This window comes from Carcharhinus amblyrhynchos, chromosome 9, assembly GCF_965287045.1.
Source record: "Carcharhinus amblyrhynchos chromosome 9, sCarAmb.v2.hapA, whole genome shotgun sequence".
In the NCBI taxonomy this organism is placed as follows: Eukaryota; Metazoa; Chordata; class Chondrichthyes; order Carcharhiniformes; family Carcharhinidae; genus Carcharhinus; species Carcharhinus amblyrhynchos.
Genome location: NC_137332.1, coordinates 59633834 through 59657916, shown reverse-complemented (window position 1 = coordinate 59657916; position 24083 = coordinate 59633834). Strand labels below are relative to the sequence as shown.

The following is a 24083-nucleotide window of genomic DNA, read 5'->3' as shown; positions in this document are numbered from 1 at the left end:
GGCCACAGATTGAACAGTTCTGATCAATTTCTACTCCACTGACATGCCTTACATGGAACAGTTTCTTCTTTCCACATCAGATAGTCATTAACCAACTTTTGACTATTCAATGATCCACCTTCCACTTGCTCTATTAACCCATCATGCCAAAATAAAGTTATAAAGCACTGTTTAAACAGAATCAAGGTCAAAGCCTGACCTGAAGTGCCTGACAGCTGTCCTTCCCCAGGGATCGGATGTGGCTTAATTCGACCATTAGCAGCAATGGTTTCCTGATAGTCCATCAACTTTTGCGTCAGGTCATTTAGCAAGGCCAAGCATTCGCCAGATATGGCTATCCAATTGTGAGGATGGCCACCTTAAAAACAGAAAAATAATTAGCTCAGCATGGAACTAGAAAGAATAATTTTTACATTTATGGAAAGCATTCTCAAACCATTACTTGGGGTAAAAGAGAACATCTCCCAGCAGAAATAAAGAATACAATCGGAGAGATAAAGATTAATATTTCTCGGTGGCAATGTGCCTGTATGAAACAGCCTATTCTCTGTAAAAGAGGGGCAGAAATTAAACAATGGAGAGGAACCTTCATTCAGTTTCCTTTAGAAAGTCACTGCAGGCAGCTCACTGGGACCAGGGAAATCTATAACAACCAATAGTGCAGAGGGAGGCCACACAGCCACGAAGTCTGGACCAATTCTCCGAAAGAACATCTTAGCCAGGCCCACATCCTGCCCAATCCCTGTAACGCTGCGCGTTTGCCATGGTTAATGCACCTAACACGCACATCTTTGGACTGTGGGAGGAAACCAGAGCACCAGGAGGAAACCCATGTGGACACAGAGAAAGTGCAAACTCCACAGAGTCAGTGACCCAAGGCCAAAATCGAACCCAGGTCCCTGGTGCTGCGAGGAAGCTGCGCTAACTGCTGTGCTGCCCTAACAATAAATCTTGAGTAACATGTGAATGTCTTGGGAGAAACAAGAGATTAGGGTGGAGAAAAGAAAAGATAAACAAAAGTGATGATCCTGAATTTGGTAATTTGATGTTAATTTGTAAGACCATGTGATAGTATAATTACAACCATAATTAATGCTTCCCTATGAGGGCCACTTCAAATTCATTTTCAAAATGGACTGCAAGGTACAACTAATTTAAATATTACCATAAAAGTTAAGGCAATAGCCAGCCACTATGCCATCGGCTGGATCTCCATTCTCCAGCCCTACTCCAGTGCTATTTTCTGATCCTTCTGGCGGCCCACAATCCACCAGGATTAGTATTACACAGTGCTGTAGTTCCTCATCACTCCAAAAGTCAACAACAGCCTATGGATGCTGCTACATATATAAACAAGAGTAACGATGCTTCTATCCAATGCACAAATGGATGTTTCTCCATACCTGGCTGGCTGAGGCTGAACACCTCCTGTCTTCGAGAAGCTGAATACCGGGAAAGTAAAGCCAAGTCTTGCAATGCTAGATACTGAAAGAGACATGCACACTCAGTTAGCACCTTGCCAGCTGTAAATTCAATCTGCTCCAAATAAGACAGGTTCATTAAACATTAAGATAGTATGTGTGTTACTGACATCCATCTATTTGGTTTACCTTTACACATGGGGATACATTGCTGGTTAGGACTTTAGGGAGACATCGATCAGCCTCTTCTCCAAATGAGGAATGCACAGGAAATTGGTATGCCTGAGTCAATGGAAGAAAGCAGAGGGTACAAATCACAATAGAGAACATGCCAAATGAAATATAAAAAGCAGAGTCAAAACAGAATACTAGATTTTTCAAAAATTTGGTAATAACCTAATTAATAAAGACAGGATTGATGACAGGACTTGAAAGTCTCAATCTAATAATTGATTAAAGAGAGATGAAACAATAATGGGAAGAAAGACAGCAAGATGAGGCAACAGCTTTGTAATTTGGACTGCAGCTCAGAATGGACAAATCCCAACTCTTTGGTATTTTAATCATCTGAAAATGTTCCTATTTGCATAGCACAAACTCAGGATTCAAAGGGCTTTGGGTCAAGAATAAACTCTCAAAACTTATCCTAATGCAATCTAGTTTGGGAAGCACAACCACTGATGAGTCGTGCTAATTATTGAATACTTCTACCAAAATAGTAATATGAAAACAGGTTCTTCTTTGAAATGGCAGTTTAAAACTTAAAAAGTCAGCACTAATCTCACTGATTCAAGTATTAGCATTGTTTGGAAGTGTTTGAAATGAGGTCAATTCTAAGGTCTTGAAATCTGGAATCATTGGTAACAGAATTCAGAAACTCTTGTGTAAATTGTGCCACCCTTCAATTTTATATCTCCCCATTTCTTACTCACCTCAGTGACGAAGATTTTAAACAGCAACCATGTAATGTACCAGGTGACCAGGAGAAATGTACCACTTAACCAGGTTGTGTAGAGCAGCGGCAAATCAAACATTCCAGTCAGCGTATCCAGGGAATACTGTGTGCTTCAGAAAAAGTTATAGACAGATGATTTTTCAAGTGCTCACTCACACATTGGCATTAGTTTTGGAAATAATGCACCACGTTATGTGGTCATCTGGCAGATTCCAAAAAGAAATGTGGAGGTTAAGCAATGACCTCCCCTGCAACCAAAACCTACTGTTCAAACACAAGAATGCAGAATCAAACAGCTGAAAAAGTTTCACACGGGCAAAGCACTAGGATAAGGTACACAATCAATTAAAATACAATTCCACATTGAAAGCATGTAATGGTGCCATCAACCTCTGCCAGCAATTTACTCAAAGACACTTGTTTAGCTGGGTTCTGTACTAAGTAGTTTGGAAATGCAGACAACACAAATTTGGTACATGGTAGGACAGCACAGTAGCACAATGGTTAACACTGCTGCCTCACAGCTCCAGGGACCCAGGTTCACTTCCAGCCTCAGGTAACCGTCTGTGTGAAGTTTTTATGTTCTCCTAGTGTCTACATGGGTTTCTTCTGGGTGCTCTGGTTTCCTCTCAATCGAAAGATGTGCAGGTTTGGTGGATTGGACATGCTAAATTGCCCCTCAGTGCTTCAAGAAGTGTACGTTAGTTGGATTAGACATGGGAAATGTTTTAGAACGTAACTGGTACAACTTTCTATTGGATGTAACGTGAGCATTGGGAACAAGATGCAAAGGTCAGCTGACCCAGTAAACCATGGAACTATCTACAGTGATGTAATAGCCAGCTGATTCACTATAAATAAAGAACTATGTAGAATTGTGGAGAGCTTGGAGCGGCCCAGGGCGAGGCCCAAAGCTTGGAATAATGATGTTTCTTCATTAAACCCCTTCTTTGATTTATAAGTTGGAGTAAGTATTGTTGTATTTTCATTAGTTGCATTTTGAAGAGTTCCTTCTGAAGAAACAAAATGTGTGGGGCTATGGGATAGGGTAGAGGAGAGGGCCTGGGTAAGATACTCTATCAGAGAGCTGGTGCAGATCTAATGGGCCGAATGGCCTCTTCTGCACTGTAGGGAAACTATGATAACTGTGGAACTAACACTTAGGGGAATTAAATTAATACTTTTATTTTAAGTAAACATCTTTGGGGACCCTTAGAGGGGTGGGGGGTGGGGAGGCATAGAAAACAGAACTTCCTGTTTTGTCCTGAAGATTGCCTGAACAGATTCATTATAGACCAACACTTGAACAAAATGAATGATTGATAGCAGCACATTTTCAAATCAAATTTCTGATGTTTAAAAGTCAGTAGCGTTAGTAAGAAACACTGCACAGACTAAAATGAAGTTACGAAGTTCAATTTCAAGAAGCAGTCTGATAGCTCCCCAGGGACCTGGCAGTGCAGGTGCACAAGTCTCTGAAGGTGTCAACACAGGTAGAGAAGGTTGTGAAGAAAGCTTATGGAATGCTAGCCTTTATAGGAAGGGGTATAGACTATAAGAGCTGCCGTCTAATGCTTCAGTTGTACAGAACATTGGTTAGGCCGCATTTGGAGCACTGCGTCCAGTTCTGGTCACCTTACTACTGGAAGGACGTGGAGACCCTGGAGAGGGTGCAGAGGAGGTTTACCAGGATGTTGCCTGGCATGGAAGGACTAAAAGGTTGGAAAAACTGGGGCTTTTCTCCTTAGAAAGACAGAGATTAAGGGGGGATCTGATAGAGGTGTATAAAATAATGAAGGGAATAGATTGAGTCAACAGTGGTAGGCTTTTCCCTAGATTGGGGACAATTATGAGAGATCACGATCTAAGGGTGAGGGGGGAGAAGTATAATTTGGATATGAGAGGAAGGTTTATCACGCAGAGGGTTGTGGGGATATGGAACGCGCTACCAAGTAAGGTGGCGGAGGCAGGCACGTTGGACTTGTTTAAGGTTTACTTAGATAGACACATGAGCGAAACAGGGATGGAGGGTTATAGTAGACGGTATTAAATAGGGTCAGAGCCTCGGGACGACACCGGAAATGTAGCATTACATGTTAATGTTTTGTCTTTTTATTCCACAGGTGTCGGTCCACCTTGTTGTCAAACGAGGGGCATGCACATGGTGGGTCATGTGTGGGCTGCTCTTGGAGGTTCCGAGAGTGGCCTAGTACTTCGTGTCATTGTGTATGCTTAATCCTGGACCAGCAGACGGGCACCGTAACAGCTCAGTGACTATCACTGCTAGCTGTGCAGATACATGGATTTGGGCCTGTGTCTGTGGGAGTTTGCGCATTCTCCCTGTGGTTGCGTGGGTTTCCTCCGGGTGCTCCTGTTTCCTCCCACACCCCAAAGATGTGCCCTTAGGCTGACTGGTGTACCAAATTGACACTATTCTCCCCTGAATCTGGCTACATTAGGGGTTCCATTCACATACACACAGGGCAGGGTAGGTGTAGGAAGATGTGGCGGCGCGGGCTCGTTGGGCCGAAGGGCCTGTTTCCCGTGCTGGGTTGTTCTTTGTAGAAAGGTTCAACGGGTAAAATGCAATGTGGGGAATGATACTATGGACCAGAAATCCCTGCTGAAATCCCGAGGCTGAGCCCGAGTGCATTGTAATACCCGCTCTGACTGATGTCAATGATACAATTGGCTTCAAATGTCCCTGTGCTAAGGTGAAAATTCAATCACTGTTACAGAAACTAAATGAAAGAAGTACTGCACGTGTGAAGAAGAAGCAGTTCTCAGATACTAATCATTAATAAAAGTAGCATAAAAGATGTGTACATGCAGATGGGGCGGGGCTTTACGTTCATGAGCTCAAAGGCTCTATAGACTGCCATGGAGCAGAAGGTCTGCTGTGAAATATTTGGGACCAGCTCAGAGATCCCACGATGTGTGTCCCACTTCCATGCCCCGGTTAGCTGGGAAGAGAGATAGTGAACAAACGTTATACAGGTAGTGTTCACCGTGAGTGAGCCTGATTTAATTTCCTGGTTCACAGATGGGAGGGGAGTGGAGTGAATCTTGAAATGTCTCCATGCATGAGAGGCTCAGATCAATCAACCGATCTTCCAATTAAAATTCACATTAAGTGGGACAGGGATGTCATGCTGCAATTGGAGGGTTTGGATGAGGAGGATGGGGACAAGAAGTAATCTATGCTTCGAAAAGGTTACCCATCTCTTCATCAGCACAGTGCCTCAGTAATCTGGAGCTGAACAGACCGTGAGAGATTTTGACAATTATCAACAACTACCAGTTTATACCATGGAGATTGTTTTTTAAATTTGCAGAGCTCCTACTTTCAGTAGGGTCTCCAGAATTGACTATTGGTTAAATGGAATATAGTGACACTGTGGTTAGTAATGCTGCCTCACAGCACCAGAGACTGGCTTCGATTCCCAACTTGGGTCATTGTCTGTGCAGAGTCTGTACGTTCTCCCCATGTATATGTGGGTTTTCTCTGGGTGTTCCAGTTTCCTCCCACAGTCCGAAAGAATTGCTGGTTAGGTGCATTGGCCATGCTAAATTTTCCCTCAACGCACCTGAACAGGCACCGGAGTGTGGTGACCAGGAGATTTTCACAATAACTTTATTGCAGTCTATTTGTGACACTAATACAATATATAAATACTTCCAACGCGTCCATGTGTCTCATTCGGCCAAGTGAGTAAGATTATTTTCACAAAATAGTTTAAATTTAAAAACACAGATTTGCACGTTTAAAATTTAGGGTGTTGATGTTAATAATTAAATACTGAAAGATATTATCTTGCTGTTGTTTTACCTCCTTTGCTGAGCAATTGAAGGTTACTCAAACCCATTCAATGACTCTAAAGACACAAGTTGTCCTGCTGGGAGACACATGAAGTCTGACACATTAAAATGGGTCACACTGGGGACAGGTTTAGGAAGCACTGGAATAGGACAGGATGGGACTTGGTTATGATTCCCTTTGTGGTTCAATAGTTGATGATAACCAGCTCACATCAATAACAGTGATTTGGGTGAGAGATTGGAAAGATTATTGGCGAGAGGTAGGGAAAGGACAGAAAAACATACAAACCTCCAACAGAGTTTCAGACATCAATGAATGAATATTCTGTTCACCAACCTGTCTCTTTGAAGGGTTGTTGAGGCACTTATCCAGGCTCTCGGGACATAACCTGGGGAAGAGACAAACAAAAGGTGACACTGGGAAAATATTCCAAAGAGAAAAGCAACATCTATAAATCGAGCACTCCAAGGCATTATTTTACAATGCAATCAGATTTTAGATACTGGACATTCCACCATAGAAGAGCTGCTCATTTAAACAATTTTTGTAAAGCTTCATTGCACTGCAATAGGCAGCACCTATAAAATGAGTTCATCCTGTTCAAACTGCACCCTACCATTTCACTTTGAGAAAATAAGTGCAATGCACTACAGTAAAATGCAAACTGAAATACTTCTAAAGGCATGCAGCCTTCAAGAAAAAACAGAATACAACACCAGTTGAAATGTTCATACAGCACAAACAAAAGACCTTGGCTTCTCCCAAAATGTTTTTTAAAAAAAGAATGTCACAACACAAACACCAGGGTTGCTGTGAATGGCGCTGCAGTTTAATTGTAAGATAGGTTGAAACATGGACAGTTGTAGAAATCTAGCAGGTTTGGATATATTGAGACCTTTTGAGTTTCATGTCATGTCTTTTCCCTCATGGGAAAAGACATTGTCCACTTATCAAATACCAGTTTAAAAAATATTTCAAAGGATGTGGCTGTTGTTGGCAATGCTAGCACTTGCTGCCCATCTCCAATATCCTCTCAGAGCAGTTAAAAATTATTGCTGTGGGTCTGGAGTCACATGTAGACCAGACAAGAATGGTTGATTTCCTTCCCTAAAGGACATCAGTGAACCAGATGGTTTTTATGACTAACTGATAATGGTTCCATGGTCACTATTACTCAAACTAGCTTTAACTCTAGATTACTTTTAATTAATTGATTGAATTGGACTTCCATTTCACCTGTTGCTGTGGTGGGATTCTCCCATTGCGACCTGCAACTTTTCCAGTGGATCATGGAGGGAAATGCATGTCGCTAGCCTTGTACCAGGATTTGCGCGTGCGCATCTCCCAGAGCCGAACATTTGCTGGTCAGACCACACCGGAAACCGGCGGGAAGGCAGGTAAATTATTTTTAAAAAAGATTTAACTATGTTTTAAATCTAATTATCAGGAACTTTCTGGTCCTGATTGATCTCCTATCCTGCCAGGAGTACTTAATTCTGACATGGTTTAGATTAGCTCTCCAGGAGGGGCAGCACTCTGGTGGTCCCAGGCTGGCCAGCAATTGAGCTGGCCAGCAAATGGGGAGTGTGACCGATCGAGATAACTGCACATGCGCAGAGATTCAGAGCTGTCAGACTCCGGTGTGAATAGGCTCTGCCCTCTAGGTTTTTAACGATATTCACGATTGGGACCTCTGCATTGCACAGAAAGCGGCGATGCAGGTGAGAAGCTGAACTGAAAACATTGGGATCAAGAACAGTTTTCCTGCCAATTCAGCACTTTTGAGCAAATTATGGCCCATGTCTCCAGGACATTAGCCTGAACCTCTGGATTATAGATCCAGCAACATTAACACTGCACCACCCTCTCAGGTTCCTGTCTTCCAGTTGAATTTCTATTTCACAGAATGTACGCACTTGCCTCTTCCCAAATCCTCAATACATAAAGATAACACAATTACATTTATGCGAAAATTGACTCAGGTTGCATTCTATTTTAGCAATTTCAAAAGGTGAAAACACATTGGATTTTTGTTTAAAAACAGTAGCAGCAGCCATTCTTCCAAATGGTTTGCTATTATTAGCTTCATTCTTCCTGCCTCTTGCCATTCATCCCAGTATCAATGCTCAGCACCAGAACAGGACATTGTGATCCAGCCATCAATTGAAAGTTACAAGCTAGCAGGAACTTGGTCCACCAGTTAATTCATTTTGCTCCGCTCTCAGACTTTTGCTCAACTCACTCCCAATTTCAATTCTCAATCAATCCCTCCCCTTTGGCTGCAATTCAATGCACCAGCTTCCCTTGATGTCTGCTTTCCCCAGTTCTGGAATGAGTCATGTTGGACTTAAAACATTAACTGCGTTTCTCTCTCCACAGGTGCTACTAGACCTGCTGACGCTTCTGCCCAACACTTTTCTGTTTTCACTTCTGTCTTTCCTGACTTCTGCTCATGTATGGTGGAGGCTCATGGTGGCACAGTGGGTACCACAGCTGCCTCACAGTGCTAGGGACCGGGGTTCAATTCCTGCCTTGGGTCACCATGTGGAGTTTGCATATTCTCCCCATGTCTGCATGGGTTTCTTCAATGCAGGAAATGGGTGCTCCCATTTCCTCCCAAAGACTGGCCATGCTAAATTGTCCCTTAGTGCCAGGGGGACTAGCTAGGGCAATGCATGGGATTATAGAGATAGGGCCTAGGTGGGACTATGGTCGGGGAAGTCTCAATGGGCCAAATGGCCTTCTGCACTGTAGGATTCTATGATTCTAAGTTCAACTCCACTCCCAGTCCTTATTCTTCTGAGCCAATTATCTGCTTCAGCACAAGCTCTTCTTTATGTGAGAGATCCTATCTGTTTCCAATGGAGGATCTGACTGCCAGGACATCTCCCCCCGCAAAAAAAAAGTATGGGCCACAGCAGCGGCAGGTGCAGGAAACCAGCAATCACTTCATCCTAGGTTTTCCATTGGCCAATTTCTTAACTCAAATGGGGCATTAAATGAAATAAAAACTGCCGCAGTGCATGTGAGACACACAGAAATAGCAACAAAATCACAGCGTACGACGAACACATGGAAAGAAATAAAAAACTGAACAGAGCCAATTAGAGGGAGATACAATTCTTTTCAAACTTTACCCAATCAGCAACTCACAAGCTGGCACCTAGCTTGAAAAATGAAATGATTACCTAGAAAGTAGTAAAGGATGCAGTAGTTCCTGAGAAAATACAGAGACTGCACTGCACTATACTTGATGACCAAAGACAGATTTCCTTTGAAGCGTGGGTACTTAAATTGCTGAAAAAGAAACAGAATAATTATTTCCCAACTTTTCCCTCTTACAAGTGCGTCGACTTTCACTTTAGGCACTATCCCAAAGATGCAGAACATCTTCTCAGACTGGATCGGAGTGGCAGCCTGGGAAACCACAGCAGGATATTTAAATATAGTGATGGGGCACGGGGACAGGGGCACTACCACTCCATCTAGGGTCATCTGTTGCATGTTTCAGGTTGCCCTCTGACCCATCGCTTACCTTTGTTCTGCTATTAACACGTTCTGATCTGTTACTGTGCCAATATCAGTCTCACCTAACGAAGGAGCAGCCCTCCGAAAAATCGTGATTCCAAATAAACCTGTTGTAGACTTTAAGAAGTCTCACAACACCAGGTTAATGTGCCAATACCAGCACATATCTCAGCCATGATCACCAGAATTTACATTCCCTTTGTGTCATCCAGACTCAAAATGTTTTTCCTCCACAGATGCCATCAGACCTGCTGAGATTTTCCAGCATTCCCAGCAATTTGCATTTCGTCCCATTTCTACATCTTATTTCCATAAGAAGGAACTTTCAAGTGCTTATTGGGTAGGCACATGGAGCACACCAGAATGATAGGGAGTGGGATGGCTGTTGACATTGTGTTGAGCTCCCAGCAATATCGATTCAACCTTCACTGGGCTGGTGTGGAAGTCGATTTGGAAAGTTGACTCAACTTGCAATAGTACAAGTTCTTACCCCCATCAGCGACACCTACCCACTCCCAAAAAAAAACACCCTTAGATACGAGCTGAGATTTAGTCCCAAAGATTCCAATCAACATCAAGTGCCCCACAAAAGTAAACCATCTCCCATGTGGCACTGGAGACAGTGTGCCAAATACTACTAGGTCATGAGGGACATCACAGCCACAGCACCAGTCAGGCCACCAGCCCTCCACTGCTAGTTTTTAAATACAGTAAGAAGTCTCACATCACCAGGTTAAAGTCTAACAGTTTGATAAAAACTCCACTAGCTTCGGAGCGCTGCTCCTTCGTTAGACCACTCACTGGACAAAGGAGCAGCGCTTTGTGCCCCAAGATGTGTAGGTTAGATGGGTTAGCCATGGTAAATGTGTGGGGTTTACGGGTTTAGGGCAGGGAAGAGACCCTGGGTAAGACACTGTCAGACAGCTGGTGCAGAATTGATGGGCCAAATGGCCTCTTTCTGCCCTGTAGAGATTCTAAGACTAGATGGCAATAAGCTTAAGTTTTAAAAGGCAGAAGAACAAAGCAGATCACGAGTTTTCGTTTGCATTTTGAATGCAATTAAAGTTACTTTAAGAAAGTTCAAACTACTAATCTAAAAGTAGAAATTAAAATTAATATTACCTGCAGAATTGGGAAAGACAAATAATGAAAGTTGTTAACAAAATACAGAAGACTATAACTATATCCTATAAAGGCTCCTTCCATCAGTAAGAAAACGTGAAACTCATTCAGGCACATGTGGCTGCTGGACGCTGAGCTGCAATGACAAGAACAGAAAATGGTTTGCTGGCAACAAATAAAGATGGGGGAGGACAGATGGGGTTACACAGAAACACCACTCAAGAATATTTTATAAAATACTTCACCACTTTATTGCATGCTCACCTGTCCTGGGATGAACAGGGTACGCTGATCAACTGATAACGCCCCCCAGCAATTACTGCTGCACACCATGCCATCAGCATCCCCACTACTGCATGCACCACTGAATGGAGAAACCGATGAGGGTGGAAGACATTCCCTATGAGTGCAATCCGACTGCATGGGATGGAAGGCTCCACTGCAGAAAAGGAGAAAGTATTACTTTTTCGTACACAGTACCAGACCTTGGTAGGAGGCTATTAACTTACCGACAGGGAGGCAGAGTGAGGGGCTAAATACGTGGAAAACAGATCACATTTCTTGAGCCTTATCTGACCAAAACATCTCATTCAATCTATGCAAAATTGTCCACCTCCACTCTTAAATGTGCCTTCATCACTGATATCCTTAAACATGCCTTTGTTAGACATGAACAACGTTCCCAGTAAGCTGCAGCCACATAACTTGAAAACTTGCTATAAAGTTTGTGAAAAGATTTTAAGATTCCCAATATAACAGGAAAACTTTAGGGGAGACATTAATGGCACTCCTCCTAAATCAGCTCATTTGGACACTGCACACACTGCAGCCACAACCCCACCACCCCCCCGTACCCTGCACACACTGCAGCCACAACCCCACCACCCCCCCGTACCCTGCACACACTGCAGCCACAACCCCACCACCCCCCCGTACCCTGCACACACTGCAGCTACAACCCCACCACCCCCCCTACCCTGCACACACTGCAGCCACAACCCCACCACCCCCCCGTACCCTGCACACACTGCAGCCACAACCCCACCACCCCCCCGTACCCTGCACACACTGCAGCCACAACCCCACCACCCCCCCGTACCCTGCACACACTGCAGCCACAACCCCACCACCCCCCCGTACCCTGCACACACTGCAGCCACAACCCCACCACCCCCCCGTACCCTGCACACACTGCAGCCACAACCCCACCCCCCCCCCCCGTACCCTGCACACACTGCAGCCACAACCCCACCACCCCCCCGTACCCTGCACACACTGCAGCCACAACCCCACCACCCCCCCGTACCCTGCACACACTGCAGCCACAACCCCACCACCCCCCCGTACACTGTACACACTGCAGCCACAACACTCCCATGTTTTCAATTGCCTGGATCCTATATTTGAAATTCCCTCCAAATTATCTCCACTAGCCTATCCTTCAAATGCCAACTCAAAACTCTCTTCAACCAGGTTTTCAGTCACCCTCCCTAACTTGGCATTTATTTTCCAATGGACAGATGAATGGAATACCTTGGTTTTTCATGTCACAGCACAAACCAAATGTAACTTGTTGTTCCATAAACTGCAAACTTATACTAGCTAATCAGCCTTTACAGGAATTTTACATGCAATTTTCCAATTTTGCAAGAAAATGGCAGAAAGCTAGCAATTATTTGTAATCAGGAAATGATAGAAATGCATAGGTCAGTCAATGTCTAAAAGACAAAGACACGGCAATGGCAAATCCCTGCTTTTCCTCACAATGGTACAGATTTTCCATTTTATAATTAAGTGTTTTTGAAAAGCATCAATTTAACATCCTTCATGCCGTAAGGGCCACAAAGGTAATCACACAATTTTAATACTTCAAATGTTTAGAACTGTGTCACACAAAAGCATGAGTTGTGTAAAAATGAAAAGCAACCAAGAGGAAGACATGATCAGATTAGTTTCAACCACCAGACATGTATAGGGAATAAAATTCTGATACCTGCGTAAAATTCCATATTGAAGATGCCAATAGTCACTATGACTCCACATAGCACCAGAACTGCAAAGATTATATAGGAACTGTTCAGGTGATTCCATGAATCTGAAAAACGGAGAGAAGACACAGACTTCACCAACCAATTCACTCAAAGGGAATTGTTTCCTTTTTGCATTGCGATTATGGGCACAATACCTGAAATCCAATGGATAGGATGGAACACATTCAGTCTACTCAACAGTACAAACACAGCTGTGGAGATGGGCAACAACAGGACAGACCAAGCAATTGCAGCTGCTGCTCGCCAGCTGAACACCTAGAAAACAAGGTGGCAAAACAGGAATTAATACAAAGGGGAACATTACACAGAAATGAAAAACTAACATATGATTTCAGTTATTCTTTGCACTGCATTTCAGAATTAAACAAAGTCTTCCAAATTATTTTCAGTGAGATCATGAGGTTTGCAATAATATACATAAAGTAGCATTAATGTAGTAAAATGCTTCAAAGCCCTTTGCAGAAATATTATCAAACGCATTTTGACAAAATGCCACATAATAGGGCAGGTAACCAAAAACTCAGTTGAAAGCTAGGTTTTCACAGAAAGTACCCTGGAGGAGATTGACCATATTTTCCAAAACAAATCCAAGGACGCGCAGAGACTGGGAACATAGCATTGATTAACTTGGAAACAAAGCCATATTTGGGCTTAGCCTTACTCAGCATTGAGAGGACAGTGCATGTCAGAGGGACTGAGCCCTAACTGCCTAGTTACAGAGGCAGACACTAACGCACTTCCATTCAATACACTAACACTTAGCATTACCTGACCCAGGATCTAGCTCACAGACAATACACTATCCCAGTTAAAATGGGACTCTTCTGGAAACATTGTGCACCCAGGGAGTAGGACACAGTACTTCATTGTGAGCAATCCCCAGAAAAACAGGGTCATCCAAACCACACTCTTAAAAGTACTTCAGTGTCCCAAAGCAATCAACAGCCAGTGGTCATGAAAGTCACATCTTCCTTTCAAAATGCAATCTTTTTGTCAAAGGATTACAGAAGTGGACAAAGATCACTTAATTTAATCTAGTGCTGTTGACATTGTGTTGAGCTCCCAGCAATATCGATTCAACCTTCACTGGGCTGGTGTGGAAGTTGATTTGGAAAGTTGACTCAACTTGCAATAGTACAAGTTCTTACCCCCATCAGCGACACCTACCCACTCCCAACAAAAAAAACACCCTTAGATACGAGCTGAGATTTAGTCCCAAAGATTCCAATCAGCATCAAGTGCCCCACAAAAGTAAACCATCTCTCATGTGGCACTGGAGACAGTGTGCCAAACACTACTGGGCCATGAGGGACATCACAGCCACAGCACCAGTCAGGCCACCAGCCCTCCACTGCTAGTTTTTAAATACAGTAAGAAGTCTCACAACACCAGGTTAAAGTCCAACAGTTTGATAAAAACTCCACTAGCTTCGGAGCGCTGCTCCTCCGTTAGACCACTCACCGGACAAAGGAGCAGCTCCAAAAGTTAGCGGCGTTTGTTATCAAATAAACCTGTTGGACTTTAACCTGGTGTTGTGAGACTTCTTATTGTGTTTGCCCCAGTCCAATACCGGCATCTCCCCATCCATGTTGCATGGGAGAATGATCAGAGCCGCGGCTTGGCCTTTAGTCTAACACTATATCCTGCACGCTCTCCGTTTCTTCTCCCCTATGTACTCTAAAACGCTGTGCTTTGTCTGTATAGCGCACAAGGAACGATACTTTTTCCTATATCCCAATACATTGACAATAAATTAAATATAAGCCAAGGCGGCCCACAACAGCAGCACAGGGGCTGTAATAAAGACCTCATGGCCCAGCAGAGCCCAGATCAGCTCTGCCGCCTGCCCCCTCTCTCTCTCTCTCTGACCTTACGGATGAACCAGAAGCCTGGGGGCTGCTCCATGTCTGCCCCCGGCCCACTCTCTCAGGCTCTCCAGGCCTCGCCGGCCCAGGCCGCTCCCGCGCTTTCCGATTCAAACCCCCCCTCCCCTCCGAGACCCCGCTCTCTGCGCCGGCGCACTCTTTCAGCGTCAGCCGTGATACATCCCACTGTGACCATTTGGTCGGCGAGGCGCCATATTTCATACTGGCAGTCACTGGCGCCCCCTTCAGGGCAGACCTGATTCCTCAGGCTGGCCTCTCAATGCCATCTGTCAAAAATAGACATAGAACTTTAATCACAACACACTTATTAAACAACTAGTCACACAGTTTGTTATAAGACAAGCAGGAATAGTTAGATAATAAACGTGAAAAGAAAACATTCATCAAAATTAAGTTGACAAACTTAAATTATTTTAAAGCAGGTTTTAAGTCACCCTACTACTGGGCTTGGTTACAAGTTTTGTCTTATCAAGGCTTCTGTGAAACAACATTGGAGGCTTTGCAAAATATCTAGTTTTTTTCTTTCATGATAATGGAAACGATTATACATATACCATTCCTTCATTGTGGTTACGCCAAAACCCTGGAACTATCCCTCTAACAGCATTGTGGGTATAGCTACACCACATGATTTGCAACAGTTCAAGAAGGCAGCTCAACATCACATTCTCAAGGACAATTAGGGAACTCTTTTTGTGTCCAACCAAATAAACAAAATCATACAAACTTAGGGAAAGACAATTAGGGGTGCACAATAAATGCTGGACAAGCCACATCCCCATGAATGAATAAACAAAAATTCCTAAAATAAAAACAGAAACTGCTGGGAATACTCAGATCAGGCCACACCTGTGGAGAGAGAAACATAGATAATGTTTCAGACAATAACCTTCATACCTGGTTAGTTTGTGTTTACAGGGAATGCACTTTTCTAATCTTACTATATTTACGTTTCAGGGACAAATTATTTTGTTGTTGTGGAACAAGCATACATCAGAGAAATACAGAAATAACAACACAGCAGTGAATCAAAGAGCAGAAGCAGAGATTGCAGGAGAAACAAAATTACAAATCACCAATGCAGAAAATAATTACATTGCATATTTACATAGCTTTTCATATAGGCACATGAATCACAAAACAACAGGGAAAGTACTAGATAAGTATTAATATTTTCACAGCCTGAATGACATTGCATTACATTTAACCCACTTCATCTCTTATTAGCTTAAAAAAGTTTACAAACTATTAAAGAATCGATCTCTTGGTAACAGTATTTCTGTGACCATTGTGAGAGACTGAGAGACTAAGTAGACTGGGGCGAGATCATGGAATTCAATAGAATGAGGGGAGATCTTATAGAAACATATACGATTATGAAGGGAATAGATAATATAGAAGCAGGGAAGTTGTTTCCAATGGCGGGTGAAACTAGAACTAAGGGGCATGGCCTCAAAATAAGGGGGAGCAGATTTAGGACTGAGTTGAGGAGAAACTTCTTCACACAAAGGGTTGTGAATCTGTGGAATTCCCTGCCCAATGAAGCAGCTGAGGCTACCTCATTGAATGTTTTCAAGGCAAGGATAATTTTTTTGAACAGCAAAGGAATTAAGGATTATTGTGAGCGGGCAGGTAAGCGGAGCTGAGTCCATGAAAAGATCAGCCATGATCTTATTGAATGACAGAGCAGGCCTGAGGGGCCAGATGGCCTACTCTTGCTCCTAGTTCTTATGTTCTTACTGTCTATTCTTTCCCATCCCTTCTTTACTTTGATCTCTCCTATACACCATGTCAGTTTTGATGAACAATTTCCATTCTGATGACGAGTCTCCACCTGACAATAATACATTTTCTAGTTTCAGGTGCAGGCAGACATACTGTGTAGTTCCAGCAATTTCTGTTTTATTTCTGATTTCCAGCACTTGTAGTTGTCCTTTATATCTCTTAATTGTTTCCATCTTTTTTTTGTTAGTGTGTTCACGCTTCTAACTTAAACATGAAAATATACAGAGAGAGCAGCCAACAAGTCATGACAAGAAATGTGTAATGTACAGGAAATGCACAATCTGGGAGTCATAAATCATATGAAAGGAGAAAGGAAAAAAAAGGCAACAGCAGTGAAAAGATAAAATGTACATAAATCAGTGGTAAAAGTGTAAACAAATAATTAAAATCACATGTTTCACTGAACAGATAAAAACATTGTTCTTACTGTAATTATTCATTCTGGATTAGTGATCTGGAAGAGTGGCATTTGTGAATTTCATTTACACTCCAAATTATAAAATCAGCAACTGTGGAAAAAGTTGGCAAAGAATGTGCCCTGTAAGGATGGAAAATTCAAAAAGTTTTAACCTCATTGTGTACTTTCCTGCTCATTGATACTGACAATAAATGAATTGTTAGACTAAGAATATTGCATAAACATTTTATGTTTCTGTTAAGGAGAAAAGGTGAGAGTCCTGTAATTTCTTTGTTACAAGTATTTTGGTTACATTATAAAGAAAGAAAATTACAGCACAGGAGTAGGCCCTTTGGCACTACAAGCCTTCACCAACCATACTGCCTGACTGAACTAAAATCCCCTATCCTTCTGGGGACCATATCCCTCTATCCCCATTCTATTCATGTATTTGTCAAGATGCCCCTTAAAAATCACTATCATATCTTCTTCCACTATCTCTTCTGGCAGCAAGTTACAGACCCCCACCACCCTCTGTGTCAAAAACTTGCCTTGTACATCTCCTTTAAACTTTGCCCCTCGCATCTTAAATCTATGTCCCCTTGTAATTGACTCTTCCACCCTGGGAAAAAGCTTCTGACTATCTATTTTGTCCATGCCCATCATAATCTTGTAGACTTGTATCAGGTCACCCCGCAACCTCTGATGTTCTAGTGAGAACAAGCCAAGTTTTTCCAACCTCGTCTCATAGCTAATGCCCTCCATACGAGGCAACATCCTGATAAATCTTTTCTGTACCCTCCCCAAAGCCTCCACATCCTTCTGGTAGTGTGACAACCAAAGATGAACACTATATTCCAAGTTGACGTGGTATATATGGACTTTAGTAAGGCGTTTGATAAGGTTCACCATGGAAGGCTTCTGCAGAAAATGCAGATGTATGGGATTGAGGATGATTTAGGTAATTGGATCAGGAATTGGCTGGCGGATAGGAGACAGAGGGTGGTGGTTGATGGTAAGTACTCGTCATGGAGTTCAGTTACGAGTGGTGTGCTTCAGGGATCTGTTTTGGGGCCACTGCTGTTTGTAATTTTTATAAATGATCTGGATGAGGGTATAGTTGGGTGGATTAGTAAATTTGCTGATGACACCAAAGTTGGAGGTGTGGTAGATAGTGAGGAAGGGTGTCTTAGTTTACAGGGGGACTTGGACAAGTTGCAGAGCTGGGCCGAGAGGTGGCGGATGGAGTTTAATGTGGAAAAGTGTGAGGTAATTCACTTTGGCAGGAATAACAGATGTGTGGAGTATAGGGCTAACGGTAGGACTCTGAATAGTGTGGATGAACAGAGGGATCTAGGAGTATGTGTACATAGATCCCTGAAAGTTGGGAATCAAGTAGATAGGGTTGTTAGGAAGGCATACGGTGTCTTGGCGTTGATTGGTAGGGGGATTGAATTTAGGAGCCGCAGCGTCATGTTGCAACTGTACAAGACTCTGGTGCGGCCGCACTTGGAGTATTGTGTACAGTTCTGGTCCCCACATTATAGGAAGGATGTGGAGGCTTTGGAGAGGGTGCAGAGGAGGTTTACCAGGATGTTGCCTGGTATGGAGGGGAGGTCCTATGAGGAGAGACTGAGGGATTTGAGGTTGTTTTCGTTAGAAAGAAGGCGGCTAAGAGGGGACCTTATTGAAACATATAAGATGATTAGAGGTTTAGATAGGGTGGACAGTGATAGCCTTTTTCCTCGGATGGAGAAAACTAGCACGAGGGGGCATAACTTTAAATTAAGGGGTGGTAGTTATAGGACGGATGTCAGGGGTAGGTTCTTTACCCAGAGGGTGGTGAGGGATTGGAATGCCCTGCCTGCTGCAGTTGTAAATGCGCCTAGTTTGGGGGCATTTAAGAGATCCGTGGATAGGTTTATGGATGGAAAGGGTTTGATTTAGGTTAGAGGGTCATTGCTTTTTAACTGGTCGGCGCAACATTGTGGGCCGAAGGGCCTGTTCTGTGCTGTAATGTTCTATGTTCTATATTCCAAGTGCGGCCTAACTAAGGTTCTATAAAGCTGCAACATAACTTGCCAATTTTTAAACTCAATGCCCTGACCAATGAAGGCAAGCATGTAGTATGCCTTCTTGACTAACTTCTCCACCTGCTTTGCCACTTTCAGTGACCTGTGTACCTGTACACCCAGATCCCTCTGCTTATCAATATTCTAAGGGTTCTGATATTTGCTGTATATTTCCTATCTGTATTAGACCTTCCAAAATGCATTACCTCACATTTGTCCAGATTAAACTCCATCTGCCATCTCTCTGCCCAAGAGTCTAACCGATCTATATCCTGCTGTACCCTCTGATGGTCCTCATCGCTTTCCGCAAATCCACCAACCTTTGTGTTGTCCGCAAACGTACTAATCATTCCAGTTACATTTTCCTGCAAATCATTTATATATATTACAAACAGCAAAGGTCCCCGCACGGATCCCTGAGGAACGCTACTTGTCACAGTCCTCCATTCAGAAATGCGGCCTTCCACTGCTACTCTCTGTCTTCTATTACCGAGCCAGTTCTGTACTCACCTTGCCAGCTCACCTCTAATACCAAGCGACTTCACCTTCTTTACCAGTCTTCCATGAGGGATCTTGTCAAAGGCCTTACTGAAGTCCATGTAGACAACATCCACTGCCCTACCCTCATCAACCATCTTCGTCATTTCTTTGAAATACTTGATCAAGCTGTGAGACACGACCTCCCCTTCACAAAACCATGTTGCCTCTCACTAATACATCCACTTATTTCCAAGTGGGAGTAAATCTTGTCTCAAAGTATCCTCTCCAATAATTTCCATACCACTGATGTAACACTCACCAGCCTGTAATTACCTGGATTATTCTTGCTACTCTTCTTAAACAAAGGAACAACATTGGCTACTCTACAATCCTCTGGGACCTTCCCTGTAGCCAATGAGGATACAAAGATTTCTCTTAAGGCCCCAGCAATTTCCTCCCTTGCCTCTCTCAGTATTCTGGAGTATATCCCATTAGGCCCTGGGGACTTGTCTACCTTAATGTTTCTCAAGAATCCCAATAACTCCTCCTTTTTGATCTCAACACGATTCAAGCTATCTACACACCCTTTCCCAGACTCATCACCCACCAATTCCTTCTCTTTGGTGAATGCTGATTCAAAGTACTCATTTAATACTCGCTCATTTCTTCTGGCTCCCCGTCCTTGAGTGGGCCAATGCTCTCCCTGGATACCCGCTGGCTCTTTATATATATATGTACAATAAGCCTTGGGATTTTCCTTAACCCTGCTGGCCAATACTTTTTTGTGACCCCTTTTAGCCCTCCTTACTCTTTGCTTAAGTTTCTTTCTACTTTCCTTGTATTCCACACTTGCTTCGTGTGTTCCCAGCCTCCTAGTTTTGACAAATGCTTCCTTTGTCTCTTTGACTAGGCTCACAATATCTCTTGTTATCCAAGATTCCCAAAATTTGCCATACTTATCCTTCATCCTCACAGGAATGTGCTGGTCTTGAATTCCTATCAATTTACATTTGAAAGCCTCCCACATGCCAGATGTTGAATTGCCCTCAAACATCTGTCCCCAATCTACATTCTTCAGTTCCTGCCTAATATATTTGTAATTAGCCTTTCCTAAATTTAGCACCTTAACAAAGAACAAAGAATATTACAGCACAGGAATAGGCCCTTCGGCCCTCCAAGCCTGCACTGACCATGCTGCCTGAAATAACTAAAATCCCCTATGCTTCTGGGGACCATATCCCTCTAATTGCATCTCATTCATGCACTTGTCAAGATGCCCCTTAAAAGTCATTAAGTATCCACTTCCACTACCTCCCCCGGCAATAAGTTCCAGGCACCCACCACTCTCTGTGTAAAAAAATCTCTTTTAAAACTTGCCCCGCGCAACTTAAACCTATGCCCCCTAATAATTTGAGAATTACTCAAATTACTTTGAGAATAACTTGAGAACTACATTTGTCTTTATCCATCAGTACCTTAAAGTTTTCTGAATTGTGGTCACTGTTCCCGAACTGCTCCCCCATTGAAACACTGATCACCTGGCCAGGCTCATTCAGGTCCAGTATGGCCCCTTCCCTAGTTGGTCTATCTACATACTGTTTCAAGAAGCCCTCCTGAATGCTCCTTACAAACTCTGCCCCATCCATGCCCCTAGCACTAATTGAGTCCCAGTCAATATGGGGAAAGTTAAAATCTCCCTCCACAACAACCCTGTAACTTTTACACCTTGCCAAAATCTGTCTACGTATCTGTTTCTCTATCTCCTGTTGACAGTTGTGTGGCCTATAGTAAACCCACAACATTGTGACTACATCCTTCCTATTCCTGAACTCTACTCATATTGCCTCGCTGTATGAGCACTCCGAGATGTCCTCCCACAATACAGCTGTGATACTCTCGATACCAGGAGTGCAACTCCCCCACCCCTTTTACATCCCCCTCTACCCCACCTGAAACATTTGTATCCTGGAATGTTAAGCTGCCAATCCTGTCCTTCCCTTAATCATGTCTCTGTAATGGCAACAATATCATAGTTCCTAGCATTAATTCAAGCTCTAAGTATGTATATGCATATGAAAGTTTTGTTTAAGCCTGAATTGGGAACAATATGCATGTTTGAGGCCCCTGTAGAAACAACAATATTGGAGACAGCACAGTGTGAATTCATCAGGATGATGCTGAAGATGAGAAACTTTTGCGATGAGGAGGGACTATTTCCACCGGATCAGAGAAAACTAAAAGAACATATAAGAACTAGGAGCCGGAGTAGGCCATCTGACCCTCGAGCCTACTCTGCCATTCAATAAGATCATGGTTGATATTTTTGAGGACTCAGCTCCGCTTATCAGCCTGCTCACCATAACCCTTAAATCCTTGACTGTTCAAACATTTATCTATCCTTGTCTGAAAAATATTCAATGAGGTAGCCTCAACTGTTTCACTGGGCAGGAAATTCCACAGATTCACAATCCTTTGTGTGAAGAAGTTCCTCCTCAAGTCCGGCCTAAATCTGCTTCCCCTTATTTTGAAGCTATGCCTCCTTTTTCTAGTTTCACCCGCCAGTGGAAACAACTTCCCTGCTTCTATCTTCTCTATTCCCTTCATAATCTTATAGTTTCTATAAGATATCCCCTCATTCTTCTGAATTCCAATGAGTATAGGCCCAGTCTACTCAGTCTCTCCTCATAAGCCAACCCTCCACAATCAACCTAGTGAATCTCCTCTGCACCCCCTCCAGTGCCAGTATGTCCTTTCTGAAGTAAGGAGACCAAAACTGTACACAGTACTCCAGCTGTGGCCTCACCAATACCTTATACAGCTGCAACATAATCTCACTGTTTTTAAACTCCATCCCTCTAGCAATGAAGGACAAAATTCTATTTGCCTTCTTAATTAACTGCTGCATCTGCAGACCAACTCCTTGAGATTCCTGCATAATGACACCCAGGTCCCTCTGCACAGCAGCATGCTGCAATTTTTTACCATTTAAATAATAGTCCATTTTGTTGTTATTCCTACCAAAATGGATGACCTCACATTTGCCAACATTGTACTCCATCTGCCAGACCCTTGCCTACTCACTTGGATTATGTATACCCCTTTGCAGGCTTTCAGCGTCCTCTGCACACTTTGCTCTTCCACCCATCTTAGTGTCATCTGTGAATTTTGACACACTACACTTGGTCTCCAACACCAAATCATCTAAGTAAATCATAAACAATTGTGGTCCCAACATTGATCCCTGAGGCACACCACTAGTCACTGATCGCCAACCAGAAAAACACCCATCTACCCCCATTCTTTGCTTTCTGTTAGTTAACCAATCCTCTATCCATGCTAATACATTATCTGTAACATTGTTCACCTTTATCTTATGTAGCAGTCTTTGGTGTGGCACGTTGTCAAATGTCTTCTGAAAATCCAGATACACCACATCCACAGGTTTTCCATTGTCCACTGCACATGTAATGTTCTCAAAGAATTCCACCAAATCAGCCAAACATGACCTGCTCTTCACGAACCCATGCAATGCCTTACCAATGGAAAAATTTATATTCAGATGTCTCGCTATTTCTTCCTTGATGATAGATTCAAGCAATTTCCCTACTACAGAAGTTAAGCTAACTGGCCTATAGTTACCTGACTTTTGTCTACCTCCTTTTTTAAACAGTGGTTTCACATTTGCTGTTTTCCAATCTGCAGGAACCACCCCAGAGACCAGAGAATTTTGGTAAATTACCACTAGTGCATTTGTTATTTCTCCCACCATCTCTTTTATAACCCTGGGATGCATTCCATTATGACCAGGAGACTTGTCTACCTTTAGCCCATCAACTTGCCCAACATTATCTCTTTCGTGATAATAATAGTTTCTAGGTTCTCACCTGCCATAGCCTTCCTGTCATCAATTTTTGGCATGTTATTTGTGTCTTCCACTGTGACGACCGACACAAAATACCTGTTCAATGCCTCAGCCATTTTCTCATTTCCAGTTATTACATCTCCCTTCTCGTCCCCTAAAGCACCAATGTTTACTTTCGCCACTCTTTTTTGTTTTATATATTTGTAGAAACATAGAAAAGATCAAATCAAGATTTACAACTTTAATTTTGATAGCATCTGTAGTATAAGAATCTGGCACAAAAAGGGTTAAGTTGGGACCATGAGTATAGTATCGCCCAAAGAATGATTTAAGAGAGCACATGACCCACATGTCAGTGTACTGTTGGACAGAGCTATGTGTAGAAGCACAAATATAGGCAATTTCATCTGGTTTGGGAATGAGTGCAATGGTGTAAATAAATGGGTTAACCTGAGATAAATATGTTAGATAAAGACTTAGGAGAAGGTATTGTCTAAGTGTCTGGCACATAAAAGGTAAACATGAGACTGAGGACAGTACTGCCTAAATAGTAATGCAGAGATCTTGAGAACCACATTTAGGGGTCAGTATGGTGTTGGACAGAGCCTTGTGTGGAAGCAAGCATGGAGACAGTTCCTGTCTTGGGACTTTACTATACCTATATGTATAGTTTCTAGTAGTCAGTAACACTTACGGTTGAATTA

The 24083-nt window shown here is 42.9% G+C and overlaps 1 protein-coding gene across 2 annotated transcripts in view; it reads right to left on the bottom strand.

Annotated features, from left to right (window-relative positions):
* Positions 1-14877, bottom strand: part of ndc1 (NDC1 transmembrane nucleoporin) — a 28898-nt gene extending 14021 nt beyond the window's left edge. For both annotated transcript variants that reach the window (XM_080195762.1, XM_080195763.1), the window contains exons 1-11: positions 14767-14877; positions 13032-13152; positions 12840-12941; positions 11111-11285; positions 10847-10982; positions 9385-9493; positions 6533-6584; positions 2354-2486; positions 1611-1703; positions 1404-1485; positions 200-358 (exon numbers count right to left, since the gene is read on the bottom strand). In XM_080195762.1, the coding sequence (XP_080051888.1) occupies positions 200-358; positions 1404-1485; positions 1611-1703; positions 2354-2486; positions 6533-6584; positions 9385-9493; positions 10847-10982; positions 11111-11285; positions 12840-12941; positions 13032-13152; positions 14767-14802 (1198 nt within the window). In that variant the 5' untranslated portion in view covers positions 14803-14877. The remainder of the gene's footprint in view (positions 1-199; positions 359-1403; positions 1486-1610; positions 1704-2353; positions 2487-6532; positions 6585-9384; positions 9494-10846; positions 10983-11110; positions 11286-12839; positions 12942-13031; positions 13153-14766) is intronic.
* Between the last annotated feature and the right edge of the window lie 9206 nt (positions 14878-24083).